The sequence below is a fragment of the Cariama cristata genome, unplaced genomic scaffold (genome assembly GCF_000690535.1).
Source record: "Cariama cristata isolate BGI_N322 unplaced genomic scaffold, ASM69053v1 scaffold1066, whole genome shotgun sequence".
Lineage (NCBI taxonomy): Eukaryota > Metazoa > Chordata > Aves > Cariamiformes > Cariamidae > Cariama > Cariama cristata.
This window is the reverse complement of record NW_009622458.1, coordinates 22448-37454: the sequence shown is the minus strand read 5'-3', so window position 1 is coordinate 37454 and position 15007 is coordinate 22448. Positions and strand designations below refer to the sequence as shown.

Below are 15007 nucleotides of genomic sequence, written 5' to 3'. Positions count from 1 at the left end.
ACAAGACAGCAGTGTTAGGAATGTCTGATGGGCTCTGTGGTTGAGAGGAATTGTTGCTCCTCTCACGACTTCGCTGGGACTCACCAGCTTTACCATGTACCGGGCTGGAATGTGGAAGGGAGATGAAAGGAGGACCAAACTGGACTTACCAGGGTGTGAAGCCCCCCTGCTATTTTAGTGACAAGCACCCTAACAGCAGAGCTAGGAAATGGTGTCATTTGCGCTGCAGCTCCTGCTGGGAGCACAGCATCCCCTGCCATCCCCCGGGGCAGCCAGCCAGCCTGCCAGGCAGGGAGACAGGCAGCATCCAAGGGCTGGATGCAAGGAGTGACAGAGTCTTTAGGGCCGAAAGGAGTCAGAGGATTAGCAGCAAAAGGAGGACAGTCGGTGTGGTTAAGCATGCCCTGGGAATGATGGAAAGTCAGCTCAGCCTGTTGGCCACCTCGCCGGTGTGCCAATCTGAGAGCAAAGCAGGAGTCCAGCAGGTTTTGTCATGCGTTGACACCCTTTTGGCTGCAGTCTGGGAGGGCTTTGCTCTGGGGCAGGGTGATGTTGGCACACAGTGGTCCAGGGCAGTGAAATAGGGTGTGCTTTCCTGCACGTTCCTCGCTTTCCCGCCCAGGCTCTTTTGTGTGGTCAACGTTGACCGCAAAACTCTGTGGTGGCCCTTGAGCATTAATGGGGAAGGAGCTACTGAGCTTTTTTGTATCAATTCCCGTCAGTCTATAAAAAGGAAAGGAAGCAGAAATATTTAGGACCTTCCTCCAATTCCCCTGATGCCTGTTCATTATGAATTGTTCTCATGGACTTGCACGGAGTAAAGTACCAAAAACAGCAGACCCATAGAAAAGCTAAAGGGCATCTGGGATCTCAGCTGCACTTCCGAAAGCCAGGCTGTGTGTTGTCCTCTTCTGAGTCATACAACAAACACTGGATCCTTCTCCACCAGGACGCACTGAAGCCAAGTTACCTGAGCTGGTGTAGGCAAGTCAGGACCAAAAGGTACAGCCAATGCATCCTGATGCCAGCACAGGTTTCAGGAATTGGATCTATGGATTTGTATTTGACAAACCCATCTTCCTGAGCCCTCTGTGTTGTATAGTAATTTAGACTGCAGTAATTTAGACTGCAAAGCAAATGGAGAATGCTGCTGTGTTGTTTTAATACTCTCCTGCAATCAAAATGCAAACCCTGGACCATTTGGTCGTGGGTGTGCAGAATACAGTGGGAACTGAGAAAGAGCAGGGATTCCACGTGACATTTTCTCAGTGGACCTATCGAATCCTTATCTGTTGCTGGCCACATCTCCAGCTTTTGTCTTAAATGTTGCTCATGTGGGATGCAAACCACTGGCCAGGAAGGCTCTGGATAATGATGGGCTGCAGTAGGGAAGGGTCTGATTTATTACTACATAAAATATTATCCTTTGGCTGCCACTATGCATAAAATTTCTAAGCTATCCTTTTCACAACACAGTGAAAAAATAACACTTTTTCTTTTTTTCTTTTTTAAGTTGTATTAATGCTCAGCTCTGAGTGATTCCAGCCTTGCCTTAATAAATTTTTTACCTCTGCACAGTCTTATTACCCTGCCGTCCTTCCCCAATAAATGCAAATAAAAGTTTCTTAAAGGTAAATCCCATGGAATTCAGAAAACAGGCGAATTCAGATTGCTTTCAAAACCTTGGTCGGAAAAACTTATGCTCATTCTGGTGCCTAAAACAGAGCTGAGCTATTTGGAAAACCTGGGATCAATCAAGCAAATCATTAAATAGATAAATGCAAAAGCTAATTTTTAAACATCCTAAGCTTTAAATATTCCACATTTCCCCCTAAAAAATAAATTTAAGAAAACTCTAAGTAGGAGGTAATTAGATCAAAGCAATGTTGTATATGCAACAGTCAAATCTAACTAGTTCCTATGAACTTGTTTTCAAAGGAATACACAATCCATCCTGGCTAGCTGATGGCATGAGGAGGCAGGATGGCTCCTTCCTCTCCCATCATCCCTGCTTCTCTCTGCCATGGGCAGCACACCAGAATTGAGCTCCTACCCTGGCTCCTGTGGGTCAGTGACTGGATTTTGACAAAAAGAAGGGTGAGACAGGAAGAAAAAGGAGGAAGAGCTCCTTTACTCACTAGTTCACGGTGCCGTACCCCTTGGCTTTAGTAAATCCCACAGAAATGGCAACCACCAAGGCAGGGAGCCCTACAGAAATGAAACAAGAGAAAATTGGTCATTTAAGCGTATGTGCAGCTTTTCTCCCACTCAACTGCATAATATATCCCATTCTTCCCAGTGTTATTCTAGTACCATCTGTCCCAGCCTGGGTCTTTGACAGAAACTGAATTCAGGACCTTCAGAGCCAAAAGCATGAACCCTTGTTACCCCTGCTAATGAAGTAAATGCCATCAGCTGTAATCAGCTCATATCCTGCTGTGGTCTCAGCAGTTGTGTGGCGACTGGCAGTACATGCAGATGAATAAAATATATTTATTTTAGTCTTAGGCACAGAAGTTGGTCAGGAATATATAAGGGTGTCTCCTGAAGACAGAATATTCAGCCACAACCCAACTCAAAGAAGCCAGCAAGGAGGAGATTAAGGGCTATGTTTGCTCTTAACATAATGTATGATGAACAACCCAGGTTCAAATCTTGCCTCAAATGATACAGAAAAGGAAATGGAAACTGAGTACCCCCTATTCCAAACAGGTCCCCTAAGTGCTGGGCCATCATCTATAACAGAGCAGGTCCCTCTGAACAACGATGGAAAAGAGCATCAGAACATCAGGTCTGTATGCAAACCAGGATACTTCTCTTGCCAGAGACCTGCTCCCTTTTTGTGTCCAAAAGGGGAATAACCCAAGAGAAACCAACAGCCCTTGAGAAGACATACTTCATTACGAGTGTTGCAAAGGATAAGCAAGTTGGTCTGTGGCTGAGACACCACAATGTACAAAGTAAAACCTCTCTTCAGAGCGTCATGAGCTAATGATGCCAGCACGGGATGTCATTTCAGGTACATAAGGGGGTGAAGCTATGGCCTTGATCTTACTGCTAGAAGCTCCCATAAAATTAGAAGGAGGAGTATAAAGAAAACATGCTGGTTATTGTGCAACTTGCTGGTTATTGGCCTAAATCTCCTAAAAAGTTCCAAAACTGTTAGGTCCTTGAATGCCTAGGCGCAATCAGAACTAGCAAAAGACCCTACATCTTGCTAATAGTCTTCTGATCCTTCTTATCCCTGCCACAATAAACTGCTCAAGGAACTACGGAGGAGATTGGGTACTTTTCTGGTTCACTAGCCCCAGCCCAGCTCTACCCTTTCCCTAAAGAAATGCCTGGATATCAGTTAGTAACATCTGGTTCTTCAGCCACGGAGATCTCCATGTGGCTTTTTATAGCCCTCCTCCTTGTGACATGCTGAATTAAGCTGTCTCAATGCTAAAGATGGGCAAATCCCATTAAGAATTAGCAGGATCAGTAGCCAGCTAGGATTATTGCCTCTTGACAAGACCCTAATCTGTGTGCGTAGAGGTCACGGCAGGTGGCTGCAGAAGACGCTGTAGATCGAAGGGATGTGCAGACACAGCATCCAAACAATAACCCTGCTAGCAAGGTGATCACTCAGCAATACAAATCGTCACAAGATTGATTAATAGTGAGGGTCTGCAGCGAGCTGGGAGGTATAAGGGCAAGTTGAGTTGGCTGGAATATACAGCATTTGAGAGTTATGATAAAGGGAAGTGTTTCTCTTCCCATATGAGATTTCCAAGCACAGCTCACAATTGATCAGTCCAAAACCCCAAAACCAACAGGCAGCGGGTTTAAAAGATGTATCTTTTTTTCTTTTGTTGTCTTTTTTTTTTAATTTTTTTTTTTTTTCTTAATTGACTATTGTTTCTCTTGCTAAGCCTCCTTCACACTTCATCTGGATGTATCCTGGGTGCTGTATTCACTACAATGCCATCAATATGGCATCCTATGGCAAGCACACCAAGAAACCACATGTGAAAGGACTTTTTCAGGAGTATAGCTTGATGCAAGAGGACCCGTGAAAGAGGAAAGTTGGCTAAGACTCCATCAAAAATAGCAACTTGTTCTTCACAAAGTGCTTCTCTTAGATGTGATAATTATGCAAAAGTACAGACTCAGGCTGTGAACTCATCAGCTTGAACTTGTCAGCTTACAGGGATTGGCTTGTACCAAGTCTGGTTAGGAGTCTCAGCTTGTGCTGAAAATGGATTTGTACAAGCAGCACTTACTGAAGGTGGTAGCTATGCCATGGTAGCTAAGCTAAAAAGCATTGTAATGAGGGGTGCTGTATTCCTCTGTTAATGGTCTAATCACAGATGTGATTAGATTGAAAAAAAAATATAAACTTTTGATTTATTTTTTGATTATTTGCAAGAAAGTTATTCCTAACTGGTTTGTTCCATATTCTGTGCGTGGTTTGTATCAGCCTTCTACGCAGTCACTCATGCTACGTAGTCACTGTCAAGGTTTTGGGGGCTTTCTGCAGAAAGTGAATTTTACATTTACAATTCCACATAAATGTGTTAGAAACCTGTTTCGAGGAGTTTTGTATTGCCCGTTCAGGGGAGAATCAGGTCATGCGTTCATCATGTCCCACTAGAAAAGGTTGTTTGTTAATAATTACCAAAAGCTCTAACTGTTATGAACAACTGAAGACTCACTCAGAGTCTGAGCTATGGTAGCATTAAAAATCCAGTTGTGGAAACTATGACATGGTCATAAAAAGACTGACAAAATTCTTTCTTCTTTACTGGGGCTAAATATGATGACTGAATTGTTTCTAGGGAACAATTTGTCTGTCTATTCTAAATAATAATTAAAAAAAATTCTAATTGCTAAAAACTCTTTTCTGGAAAAGCAAAGTTGCATACCCAAGAGGAGAACAAAAAAGCAGGGAACAAACCTCACTGCTGATAAAAACCATTGTAGCTTCAATGAGCTACAGCTGACAGCAGCTGAGAACTTGGCAAAGATGTCTAGAACAAGGGCTTTGAGAAATGCTAATACGCAAAGGGGGAAAAGGGGGAGAATCAGCCCATGACAAAGTGAATTGTGCTAATTATTTCAGATTATGCTCTTTAAAACATATTTTCAGCCTCCTTCCTCTTAGAAGTGCCATTAATCCCAGCTCTACAGCTGAAGTCTAGCAGGATGCTAAATATCAGAAATTCCCTTGCTGCCTTAATAGGCAAGAGTGTTCCTCTTTTCTTGTCCTAACCTATTCCAAATGGTTATTATGCATCATTTATCAGCCAGGGCATCCTAGCTCAGAGATGACTACATTTTACTAATTATGCTTCTACACATGTAGGGTGTTGTTTTGTTGTTTTTTTTTTTTAATCTGTACAGACTACAAATGTGAACGTCGCTCATCCAAAATTCCCTTGGCTAACACGCCCATCTGTCCCAGCTTTTACAAATCAGAAAAATCCCTTTTTTATTACCTAGAAAAGCTATTAGTCTGTTGCATTTGATATCCCTGATGTTCCTTGAGTCACAGTGTTTGTGCATGCAGCTTGTGCTTTGCATGTATGTGCCTACGCTCCTGCTACACACAACCACTATATTTCAACAACACAATTTATTTTCTATCGTAAGCAAAGGCCAGGAATGAAAACTTAAAGGGATGCAGGTGCTGGAACGAGGATGGCTCTTGATGTGCCAGAATAAATCACATCAGGGCGCTTCGTAAGCATCAGAAATATCTCGCCTGGGGTGAAATGCTAGACTTCAGTGGTAAAACGAGACACTAATACAGCTCAGATGCACAATGCGTTCTCTCTCTTTCTCTTTTTTGCCTGCTCGCTGTTGAGCAACTTTTTGTTCAGTTGCTCCTTTCAAACGCATGCTTGTTATTGCTTTGAAAGTCCAGGTTATGGGTTTGCGTTTGTTTTCTACTACAGAACGCATCATTTAAGGCTAATAAATTAAACATACAGAAGAGGCAGAGAGAGAAAAATTAGTTACAAGCATCTGTACCAGTCTCATAGTTTATTTGTCTACGAAAGGCCCTGCTGCCATGGAGACGGGATTTCAGAGCTTGCTTCACTCCGGGTTGCACATGGAAGGACACAGCGAGAGACAGAAAAGGAGAAAGCAAGAAAGAGACCCAAATCCAGGAGAAACCACCCCCAGTACACCCTCTGAAAACTCAACCCTCCTTGACTCATCTATTTTGTGTGACCCTTGGATACGCTGGGCAGTAGGTGGGATTTATGGCTCTTGCAATTTTTAACCATTTCAGCCCTTCTTGACACCCCCGAATGGGTTGCAAGCACGCTCTGCCAAGCCTTTTGCAGAGCATCAGTCCCACTTGTAGGCCAGACCCTCTCTGCTCTGCATCCTGTGAGGGCAACAGCGCTTCCCCTCCACCCCATGGGAGCTGCTCTGCAGACCCAAGGTCCTCACCCCATCCAAGACACAAGAAGCGCTTGCGGATGATGCGGTTCCGTAACCGGCCCGTCACGGCCATGTAGGACTGCCAAGCCTCGGTCAGCACCCAGCAGAAAGAGGAGAGGAAGAAGAAGTGCAAGAAAGCCGCCACCAGCGTGCATATCACCTGGAGAGAGGAGGAAAGGAGGACACGTGAGAGGAGCAGAAGGCGGAGAGGGAAGCGTGTAGGAGAGCAGAAGGCGCAGGGAGATGCTTCCAAACCAGGCTCTGGAAGGCAAGGTCATGGAGATCAGGACATGAAAATACATTTTAGGAGGAGGCAGTCTCCCCCACAAGCTTCGACCTAGCAAAGGACCAAAGCATTTGCTTCAAATTTAAGTAGTGCATGGAAATCAGCATGAGACAAAGATAAGATAAGCCCATGGTTAATGCTTTTCCTGAAGTCTGAGCCCCCATCCCAACCTGGTGGTTTCCTGGCTTCAGCAAGACATATTTATTTTCCAAATGATCAAAACTATTGCCACGATCCTTTCGGGGAGGATGGAGCAGTTAGGAAGCCATGCACTAATCTCAGCTCAAAAGGTTTGCAAAGCACAATGTCACTGGCAGTCCAGTCGTAGAAATGAAATCAGAGGAAGGCAATTTAGATGGCGTCCCTGCCAGGGAAGGATCGCTGAGTGAAAGAGTTAAGCTGTGAGAGTCGAGTGAAACCACGGCTGCCAGGGGCTGGTAAGGACTGCAAGCATGAGTGGTGCATAGCTGTCCAACAGCATATAACTACTAGCAGACAGGGAAAAAAAAAAGGAAAAAAAAAAAAAAGAAACTACATTAGAAGGAATTTCATAATGGTGAGCTCTACTACTCAGTGGGGAAATCTCTAAAGGGAAATGCAGGGAGCTTAAGCCATTTAAAATTAAACTGGGGAAAGTACTAGCAAATGCATTATGAAGAACAATCCTGTAGTGCCAGGGAGATGGACTGGAAAGCTGACAAGCTCGTCTTTGTTTTTAACTCAGCAAGGCCAGATCTTTCACTGGTGCAAATTGGTGCCGCTCTGTTTAACTCTGCCAGAGCTGTGCTTAATTTCCACCATCTGCGAGTTTGAAACTGTGAATCAATGTACTCAAGAGGAAAATGATGGAAAGAAACTCCAGCGGTTCCCAAGGAGAAGGGAGAGCAAATAGACTTTAAAAGTGACTCTGAATGAAAAAAATGGCTTAAGGCATTCGGGGCAGGAGGAGGGGGAGGTTTATAACAAAGAATTTCTCTGCTTTGAGTTATATCAGGAAACATGGACTTTGGGTTTACAGTCAATGAACCTTCCTCTTTTTTCATCCACCACTATATTTTAACACAGAGCGCTCATGCATGGAGTGTCTTTTATCATGATTTTATTGGATTGCTCTCAATTCATACGCTGGCATAAACCAACATTATCCGAGGTTGTGAATAAAAGTAAGAGTATGTGTTCTTTGACACAGGAACTGTCCTTCTGTTCTATATTTGTATTTGACAACAAAACCCTTGGTATTCTGCCTATAAATGGGTTCTGGATGACAGTGCAGTACAAATAACACAGTTCAATATGATAATTTCAAGTATTTTTCACATTTTAAAAGAATCCTAAAAAGGTGGTTGCTTTTCATCAGCTTACAGACCTACATAAAACAGCTACAAACACAGGATGCTTTCTGGAATGTATTTTAAGAGACTGTTATTTTAGAACTATTTTTTTGGCCAACATAGATATAACACTGTTCATTTTACCATTTTGATTTTGTTCTGCACCAACACGGTTCTGCCTAGTTTGCCAACAGTTTGTAAAGGGGAGAGGAAAACTTTTCTTTCCAGTTTTACACCAGAGAGACACATTTTCTGGGTCTTTTTTCTCAATCAAGTGGTTTTGATAGAAAGGGAAGGAGGAAAGAGGAGGGGAGCACAACAGAAATACGCACATCTCAGCTGAGCCAGTATAAACCCGTTGCCTCAACTGAAACCAGGCTGTGAATTTGGCCAGTTGATGGGCAGGCACATATTTGCTTCTGCTACCTCTGCTGCAGGTTTTTCCTTCCTTATAAGGAAAAAAAATCTGCATGAAGGCCTAAGTACAGGGATATGATGTCCCAAGCTGCTGCAAAAAGATCTAGCTGAGCTTGTCAGTCTGTCAAGGCCATTAGTCCTTGCTTTCCTTTAAGAGGAGAAATCTGTTTCCTTGCAGCACATAGCCATGCCTTTGAGATATGGCCAGTTCACACAGCATTCATTTCTTTTGTATCACATTATTGCTGACTGTAATTTTTAAGCCTTTTCCTGGGCCTTTCATCTTCAAAAAGCTTAGCAAATCCAGGCGTGGAATCTTGCCTTTGAGGTTACATGGATGGAAATCAAGGGAGAATTTGGCATTTCCAGGGAAACTAATGCCATAGAAATTCTCCCAGGGTAACTGCAATTATAAATCAATCAATCACCAACATTTTAAGACTCTCCATTATCAATAATTGAATGTGAATAAAATCCTAATTTACACTTCTTCATCTCTTCTCTGTATAGTTTTCTTTCTCTGTTCCCTGCCAGAGAGTGTTTACTAGACGGCTGAGCGGAAATCCAAGAATAACCTTTCTATTTATGGTGTTTCATGCATATGTATGTGCAAAGAGCTAATCTGCCTCATGCAATCGCAGCCGGCAGCTTTGGATCCCCACTAACAGTTCTGACTGACCCAGAGTAATGTGAGAAAAAGCACGAGGGAGACCTTGGGTTCACAACTGTGCTCTGAAGGGGGTGGGAGAGGGTGAAGATATCCACCTCCTGTCCTGGGGTGAAGAAGAATAACCAAAGAGGAGGTTCGGCCATCGTTTGCCATGTTGAGCATCCCTCAGTATTTCTTTCTATGGAAAGAAGGTCCTAGCACATGCACGGGTTTGCAGACAATGCACCGAGGGAAAGTGGGAGCTTAGCTCACCCTTTCTCTACCTCTTGCCAACCGTGTTGGCCATGAAAGTCAGCTCTGCTTTGCAAAGTTAGTTTCTGAAGGGCACTTGTTCAATTGGAGCAGGGCTGGCTGGCTGAATGTCTCCGCACTTCTCTACACACATGTGACTCAAGCAGCTATAAAGCTTTCCCTAAAACAACCTACCCTTAACCCAAAGGACCCTCCATAGAAGTGAGTCGCTGTGATTCATTAAACCCTGGGACTTCTCTGCAGAAATGCTTCCAAAAGTGACAATATGCTCTGGCTGCCAAAGTAGAGGCTTGAAAAAAACTGGCTGGTCACTGGTTAAAAACTAAAAACTAAGTTTTGACTTCTGATTGCAATTTTGGCAGCAGGAGTAGTGAGGGACGCTTCTTGCCTCACTTTTCTGCTTAGCAGAGTTAGGATGGTTGGAGTACTTGGGTAGACAGGAAAATGTACAACAGGAAAATACTAATGACGAGCAGTGATTTGTTATGCCAGACACCAATGGGGAAACTGAAAGTACTTCAGCTGGAGGAAAGTCATGCAGGCAACACGTGCCTTTCCAGCTGGGTCTGTAACATGGGAAGGCACGTGTGTGCAACCAGTGCACATGGCTTGAGAATCCACGTTAGGTCTTGCTTTTACCGCCTGAGTCACACTGTGATCTGCAGCCAGTCCCTTGCGGCCCCCGGCTCTGCAGCGCGCACAGCACGTTTGGCAACGCTTCCTACCACAAAAAAAGGTGGGTTTTGTGGCTGTGTTCATTACATCTGCAAGCATTTTAAGCTCAGAGTATAAAAGTTGCTGGAGAAATAAATGTAAAGCTGAGATGTTGTTTTGTTTGTTTGTTTTTTTTAAAAAAAAAACTTTTCTCAATCTGTCTTTCTTTGTAATTTTTGGAAAATGAAAAGGTTAAAGCCTTGCAAATAACCATGTTTTTTCACTATGCCATGTGCCAGCTACTCTAGGCAGATATTCAAAAATATCACATTGGTTTTAACCAAAGCCTCGAGGATGCTGACAAATTATCAAAGAGAGAGCGAGAGAGAAAATTGAAATCTGTCATTTAGTCGTGTCTTTGACATGTCGCTAATTAACAGATGGAGGAAAAACGAGGAAGCACTGACTGAATGGACAGTTTCAGTGCTAAATCAGGGGAAAAGCAAACAAATAAACAAAGCCCAACTGATGTCCTACCTTATTCCGGGTCTGGGTCTGTCCAATCAGGATGAGAGCGTTGGAGGAGATGATGGATAGGCAGAAGTTGATAAGAATGACAGAGCGCTCTGAGCGAATATACCTGCAGCAAGAGAAGAGGAGGAGGGACATCCACTCTGTTACAACTTGCATTAAGTTACCTCTGAAAAGCATCAACCAAGTGCAGGTTGCACTGGGCCAGGCTCTACAGAAAGCCATGGTAAGAGATTGCCCATTTCCTGCAGATCTTGTATGTTAAACAGACAAGAACAAGGAGAAAAGGGAGGGTGAGAACTTGGGTATAGTGCTCAGCCCACAGATCTTTCTATCCTCCCCCATGGAGTTAAGAGCATGAGTAAACAAACTAGGGGCCAGCCTGGACCCTAGTCTGAGCCGCTCCTAAAAGAGTAGAATGCTGCAAGTCTTCTTCAGCTCTGCTTACTTGAAAGGGGACTTGAAAAAGAGTTTAAAAGAAAACATACAGGCAACACAAGGAAAGATTCCCAAATAAGAAGAGCCACAGGCATGCTGGCAATGAAAGCAGATTACAAATGCATGCACCTGCACAACGAAGTGTTTGTGATTCAGCATTCCCCTTTGTTTAACCTAACAACCCATCCTGAAGTGAGAAATATTTGTGGCTTTTTCTCCTTTTTTTTTTTCCCCAGATGGAGAGGGTTAACAGTTCTCCAAACTAGGCCAAATATGTAACTGCAGCTGTGAGTCCGGGACATCAGGGATCCCAGTTAGGAAGCTATTGCCTTCAGCACCTTGCAGGAGCAAGCTATTTGTCATTTCTGATTTGCAATGTGCGGCACAGCACCAACTTGCAGCCGAGGTATGTGCATGATGATTAATTCAAATCGCTGGCTATGGACGAAAAATTTGTGAAGGCACTTTTATGTACCTAATAAAATTAAAAGGGAATTGCAGAAGTGAAAGTCCTCAAGGATTGACTCAGGACCTGACCGTACCAACACTCATACATGTGAATAACCTCAGTGATTCGGCAAGTGCTCTGCCTGAATACCAGATGAGTGAAGAGAAGATGCTGATGCTTATAGAAATTAAAAACAGATCTATTAATCAACCAGCTCATCCCTGGAGGCTAATGCAGAATTATTTCCGATATTCCAGCACATCAACTATTTATATTAAGAATTTAATTTCATTAACTAATTTTAGCAAGAGTGAGTTGGTCGTGCCTTGGCTGCAGAGTTTTGAGTTTCTGACTAGGTGGGCAGGACAAGTTCACTGCACATGTGTGCTCTGCCAAGAGAAAATCTGTGATTTAGACCTACTGAAAGCTGCAAAACTTTGATTTTAACTTCCCTCTGAGTTTTACCTTCAGACAAACATGAACATTGAAGATATGCTTTCCTGGATACAAAAAAGTCACTGATGAAAAGTAGCCTAAACATATACTTAGTCTGTTGGAAATCGGGTTTACAGGTAGCTCTCCCTGAAACTCATCTAACCCCAGAATAGACTACAAAATTTAGCCTTCCAGCTCAGCTGGAAACTGAGTTGACTGCCTGCAAAACAAGCCTCTGGTTCCTTTCATGGCCAATCTGATCCCAAATTTCCCCATTTCATTGGGCTTAATACAATGCTACGCATCACCTGGATCCTATTCCATTTGTGGCTGGAGGGTACTGAGCGATCAATCTATCTATGCTTTGATTGTGTGAAGTAAAACATCAAGTCTCCAGTCAGCAGCTTCTAGGGGATAGAAAGGGAGATTTGGACTCTGTCCTGGTAGGAATGAGATGTAATATATCTGTGTAGCAACACTATGATCCAACTGGCATTAGCCTGCACTTCAAAAGTCTCCTCTGGTCAAAAAAGGTAAGAAATTAGTTGACTCTAAGTACAGACTGTATGTGAATGTAAGGGAAGATAATACAGCTGTCTTCAGACTTCACCCCCCCCCCCCCCTTAAATAAGCCTCTCTTTTCTCCATGCTTCCCTTCATGCACCAAAAGTCCATCCTGTTCCCCAGAATCCTTGAATCTCCAAAGAACGAGACGTGGGTTGGCAATGGGTAGAATCACAGGATCAGAATAATTTAGGTTGGGGAAAAACCTCTCAAGTTCCCAGTCCAATTCTCTGCCCAAAAAAAGGCTCATTTAAAAGTCAGATAAGGTTTCTCAGGGTCTTGTCCAGTCAAGTTTTGAAAGTGACCAAGAACAGAAATGCCATCTCCTCTTTTGGATGACTTGTTACAGTGCTTAACTGCTCTTATGGTGAAGGATCATTTTTCTTTATATCCAGCTGGATTTTTTCCTGCTGCACCTGGTGCCTCTAGACCTTTCGCTGTATACCTCTGAAAGTTGTTTGACTTCTCCATGACTCCTCCTTAATAGCCTCCTCTTCTCCAAGCTAACCAAGCCTTGTTCCCTTTATCTCCTTTTACATCATGTTCTCCAGCTCCCTAAGCATCCACTGGACTTGCTCCAATGTGCTGACATCTCTTGTATCAAGGGAGTCCAATATTGGGCACACTTTTCCAGGTGTGGCCTCAAGGGTGTCAAGCAGAGGGGAATAAACAATTCCCTTGACCTGTTGGCTATATTCTTGCCTACATAGCCCAATATAATGTTGGCCTTCATTGCTGTATGGGTGCACTGCTGATTCATTTCCAAATTGCTGCCCACTAGGACCTGCAGAGCCTCCCCTGTGGAGGCATTATCAAGCCAGTCAGTCCCCAACCCATCCTGCTCCACGTGGTTATTCTGTCCCAGATGCAGGACTGTGCATTTGTCTCTGTTGTACCATTTCTCTAGCCCATATTTCCAGCTTGCTGAGGTCCTTCTGAATGGCAGTGCTGCATTCCAGCATATCAGTCACTCCTCCCAATTTGACATCATCCACAAACCCGCTAAACGTGTATTTTGTCCCATCATCCAGGTTGTTAAGGATGAACTTAAACAATATTGGCCATAGTATCAACCCCTGTCAGATGCAACTAGCAATCGGCTCCTGATTAAGCTTCAAACCTTTGGCCATTACCCTTTAAGCCTGTGTGAACTCCATCCAGCTATTAAGCTACCTTAGAAGCCACTAATCCAGTGCACAGTTCCCTGGTCTGGATACAAAGATGCTATGGGAGACTGTGTTAAAGGCTTTGATAATGTCAAAATATACAACACTTACTTCTCTCCACTGTCTACACAAACAGTCATCCCATCACAAAATGGAACCAGATCAGTCAGGCACAATCTGCCCTCAGTAAATCTGCACTGTCTATTTCCAATCGCTTTCTTGTCCATTATTTTGCCTGGAAATAGCTTTTTCAACTACTTGCTCCTTAATCTTCCCATGGGCTGTGAGTAGGTTGACCAGCCAGTTGTTCTCTGGATCCTCCTTCTCATCCTTTTTTAAGACAGGTGTAACATATGCTTTCCTCCAGACACCAGGAACCTCCCCAGATGACAGAGTGGGTCCACAGTAACACCAGCCAGCTCCCTCAACACCCTTGAAACATCCCATTCAGCCTCATGGACTTGCAAACATCCAGCTTACTTAAATGGTCCTCATCTCTCTCTTCCTTGGCAGTGGGTAGCATTTTCTTCCCCAGACTCTGCCACTAGGTACAGTAACTTGGGTGCTTGGGAACAAGCCTTGCCAGTAGAACAAGGTGAGAAAGGCACTGAGTACCTTCACCTTTTCTGCTTCCTTCTCTGTTAGACTACTTGCCCCATTCAGCACTGGGCCAACATTTTCCTGGATAATCCTTTGGTGCTGACATACCTACAGAAACCCTTCTTGATGCCTTTCACATCCCTTACCAGTTTCAAATGCAGGTGAAGTCTGACCTTCCTAATTGAATCCCACATTCCTGGGTAATGCTTCCATAGTCCTCCTTGGTAGCCTGACCTGTCTACCAAACATTTCCTTGTTATATTTCAGCTCAATCAGAAGTTTCCTGTTACTCTAAGATGGCCTCCTGCCATGCTTGCTTTTTTCCTCCCATTTCCTCTTTTCCTATGCAGGATGCTCCACAGAAAGAAATTACCATTACTAACCAGACCCTCTGGCCAAAGAAGTCAGGAACTCATATCAGAGGGGGAAAAAACAGAATTTGATGAGTTTTGCCAGAGGAGAAATCTCCAGCAAAGGCAGAGCTACTCCAGGGTGTTGTCTTGCTACCCCTTGGCTGATACATGGCCTCTACTTAGTTATCAGAATATGCTGTACTCAGCCATCAAAGCAGGGGAAAACTCACTGCAAATTTAGGGAACTACTGCTCTGGACTGGGTCCTGCAGGATGTGGGGAAGCCCTGTGCAAACCGAGACAGATGGAGAAGGTGGGAAAACCCCACAGTCTGTCTCTCTGTCCCCATGATGCTCCTTTCCTCTCCACAAATACTGAGTCACTCTTGCTTTCTCACTGTGCATACATACATCCTTCTCCATGCAGTC

The 15007-nt window shown here is 43.8% G+C and overlaps 1 protein-coding gene across 1 annotated transcript in view; it reads right to left on the bottom strand.

The window, feature by feature from the left end:
* LOC104163340 (brain-specific angiogenesis inhibitor 1-like) overlaps positions 1–15007 on the bottom strand; it is a gene marked incomplete at its 5' end in the record, with an annotated part of 68566 nt that overhangs the window by 50033 nt on the left and 3526 nt on the right. Inside the window, 3 exons of the mRNA XM_009702323.1 lie at positions 2139–2208; positions 6445–6595; positions 10583–10685. Of these exons, the coding sequence (XP_009700625.1) occupies positions 2139–2208; positions 6445–6595; positions 10583–10685 (324 nt within the window). The remainder of the gene's footprint in view (positions 1–2138; positions 2209–6444; positions 6596–10582; positions 10686–15007) is intronic.